This window comes from Ruditapes philippinarum, unplaced genomic scaffold (genome assembly GCF_026571515.1).
Source record: "Ruditapes philippinarum isolate M1 unplaced genomic scaffold, ASM2657151v2 ctg3581_1_1_1_1, whole genome shotgun sequence".
Lineage (NCBI taxonomy): Eukaryota > Metazoa > Mollusca > Bivalvia > Venerida > Veneridae > Ruditapes > Ruditapes philippinarum.
Window position 1 is genome coordinate 225,564 of NW_026851515.1, and position 2,692 is coordinate 228,255.

The 2,692-nt window shown below is 34.1% G+C and overlaps 1 protein-coding gene across 1 annotated transcript; it reads left to right on the forward strand.

Annotated features, from left to right (window-relative positions):
- Positions 1-386: 386 nt before the first annotated feature.
- LOC132739666 (somatostatin receptor type 3-like) lies at positions 387-1,624 on the forward strand. Its single transcript, XM_060727796.1, has one exon. It carries the CDS (start codon positions 411-413, stop codon positions 1,455-1,457), a length of 1,047 nt encoding a protein of 348 aa, XP_060583779.1. The 5' UTR covers positions 387-410; the 3' UTR covers positions 1,458-1,624.
- The last annotated feature ends 1,068 nt before the right edge of the window (positions 1,625-2,692 follow it).

Below are 2,692 nucleotides of genomic sequence, written 5' to 3' on the forward strand. Positions count from 1 at the left end.
TCATCGATGTTTTTATCTATACTTTCAGGCTGCATATGTCGGGGATTACTGCGGTTTGACATATTTGGACAGGAAGGTTTCACATATGTTTTGTCAGAGAGAAACTATGGAGAATGTCAATTTCATTTCATAATTACGTATGGTAATCTGATGAAAATGTTCGCAATGTAAGACATGTTTACGAATGTAACTGGACCAAGGACATCTTAGTTCATAAATCGACACTTTTACTAAACGATGTAACGTATGCAAACGTCTTTGTATTCTCTAACTGATTGTAATATAACTGACATCAATGATCAGTTGGTGCATATTTTATCATATAAAACATATGTACAAAATATACAAAAAAGATCTGAATGAGGAGGATAAGCTGTCGGTGTGTATATAAAATACATATACGTGCAAGTATGGAATATTTCAGCGGATTTAATGAAAGCATTTTTAACTTAACATTTTATGGTGACCTCAATCATACATGGTTTCTTTTCCCACCGCCGCCGCCACCACCAACTATGCACAGCGACATTTTAAGATATTTCAAGAAATATGCATACCTTATTACATGTATTGTCGGAATCTTGGGAAATATCATTATTTTCCTCATGTATACAAGGACAAAGTTGAAAGCGCCGTCGACAGCCAGATACTTAGCTGCGGTCGCTGTGGCCGATTCCGGCTTCTTACTCGTTGTAATGTGCGTAAATTTAGAAGAGTCTTACAGAATTCGTGTACACACAGTGATAGGACCGTGTCAGTTGATCACATTTGGTGATCATGCATTCTCCTTCCTGTCAAGGTGGTACCTTACGGCTGTTATTGTTGAGAAATTTATAGGAGTTATGTGGCCACGTAAGAAAACTAAAATGTGCACGGTTTTCCGTGCGAAATGTGTCATCATTTGCCTAGCCGTTATGGGAATAGTGTGCTACTTATATACAACTTGGTTCATTGGAGTATACGGTGACCCACCTATGTGTAGACTGATTTATAGTAACAAACAAGTGTTTGAATCATGGAAAGTTCTTTCAAAAGTGGATGCAATAATAAATTTTGTTATTCCGTATTTAACAATATTCAATTGTACATGGATGATTGCGTTTGGTAGTTGGGATTTCCGCAAGCGGTCTCGAGAATGGTATCTGAGACAAAGGAGAGCCGCAGCACCGGAAGTAAAAGAGTTTAAGACAACACCGTTACTGATTACATTAGCAACAGTTACACTTATTCTTAGCGTACCTAATAGTGTCATGAGAATCTTGGCAATTTCCGACGATTTTGTTCCGACAATGACATCTATGTTCCTAATGATATTGTTTCATTACTTTGTTGTTCTAAATAGCGCAATTAAAATTTGTATTTATTTGCTGTCATCAAAAACTTTCGCTCGTCAAGTTGGAAAACAATTTTGCTCTATAAAAGACACCTGCAAGAAATCAAATACAACAACTGAATAGTAGGAGTATTTAAATCAAAGGTGCGCATGTTTTTCTTCACCAACTATATATAGTTTACATTGTAGCAATTTTTAGCACAATTATTATATACAAGTTTGACTACACGTACATGTTAAATTCGTTGCTCCGGCTTTTGTAAATGTTGGTTCTGAATCATTAAAATGACCTCTCGCAAATAAATATATCAATTTATTTCACTCTTGTTTATATCTGAACCAAAATAAATCCCATCTTCATAACACTGTTTATTTAAAATTCATATACTCATCTACATTATTATAAGAAGTTATCACAAACACTGACTGATAGATTCTCTGATAAATTGTTATCGTGGAATCTTCTGTTTTATAAAGCAAATGAAAGCGTGTTTGCTTAATGGTGATCATAGAATATTTTTGTTTTGAATTAAATTTGTTTTTCTTAATTTTACACCAGAACATCCTAATTGAATTGAAAAGAATGTACAATTTCTGTATAGTACATTAGATTTAATATCGATTATACAAAACAATACGTTTAATAAGCATGGCACTTCAAGACAAGCAGATTTGTTAAATCTTTACTTTTAAATTAAAGGGTCTTATTTTCATTTAAAGATTGACGAAATAGTTATTATGTTGCACGCTTTTGGGTTTATCTTTAGGGTGAGGCCAGAGTAAACTCTCTTGAATATCAGTGATAACAACTAATCAGGTAGTCTAGCGGATAATTGATAGTTTTATTACAGATGTTATCTATTGCTAGTCACAATGCGTCATTTGTCAAACGCCAGTTAGTATATTTTCTGATGAGACATTGCTGGCAAAGCTTTACATGAGGCGAGACAAGAATAATTAAAGAACTACACAGAGAGAAGACAATGGAATAATATAATAATTGCGCAGATATGAAAATAATCAATTTAAAGGACTGTTCATACACATACAGTTACATTTAGTTTTCTTAAAAAAAAACAGTTAAGTATGGTTCATGTTTTAATAAATTATTGTTATCAGTATCGCTTAACGTTACAAAGTGGAAAGTCTATATTTTAGAAGACTTTATACAATTATAACAATATAAGCCCAATAGCATATACGTATAGTTGATTGAACCCAAGACTACATAATCATATGGGGTCGTCCGTGGCCGAGTGGTTCAGGGTGTTGACATCAAACCACTTAACCCCTTCATCGCTATGGGTTCGAATTCCGATAGGGACTTTGGTTTCTTTCGTGTGAGGAAGCTTTCAAGCT

Coding starts and splice junctions, on each gene's coding strand:
- LOC132739666 (XM_060727796.1), top strand. CDS start 411: ATGGAATATTTCAGCGGATTTAATGAAAGCATTTTTAACTTAACATTT.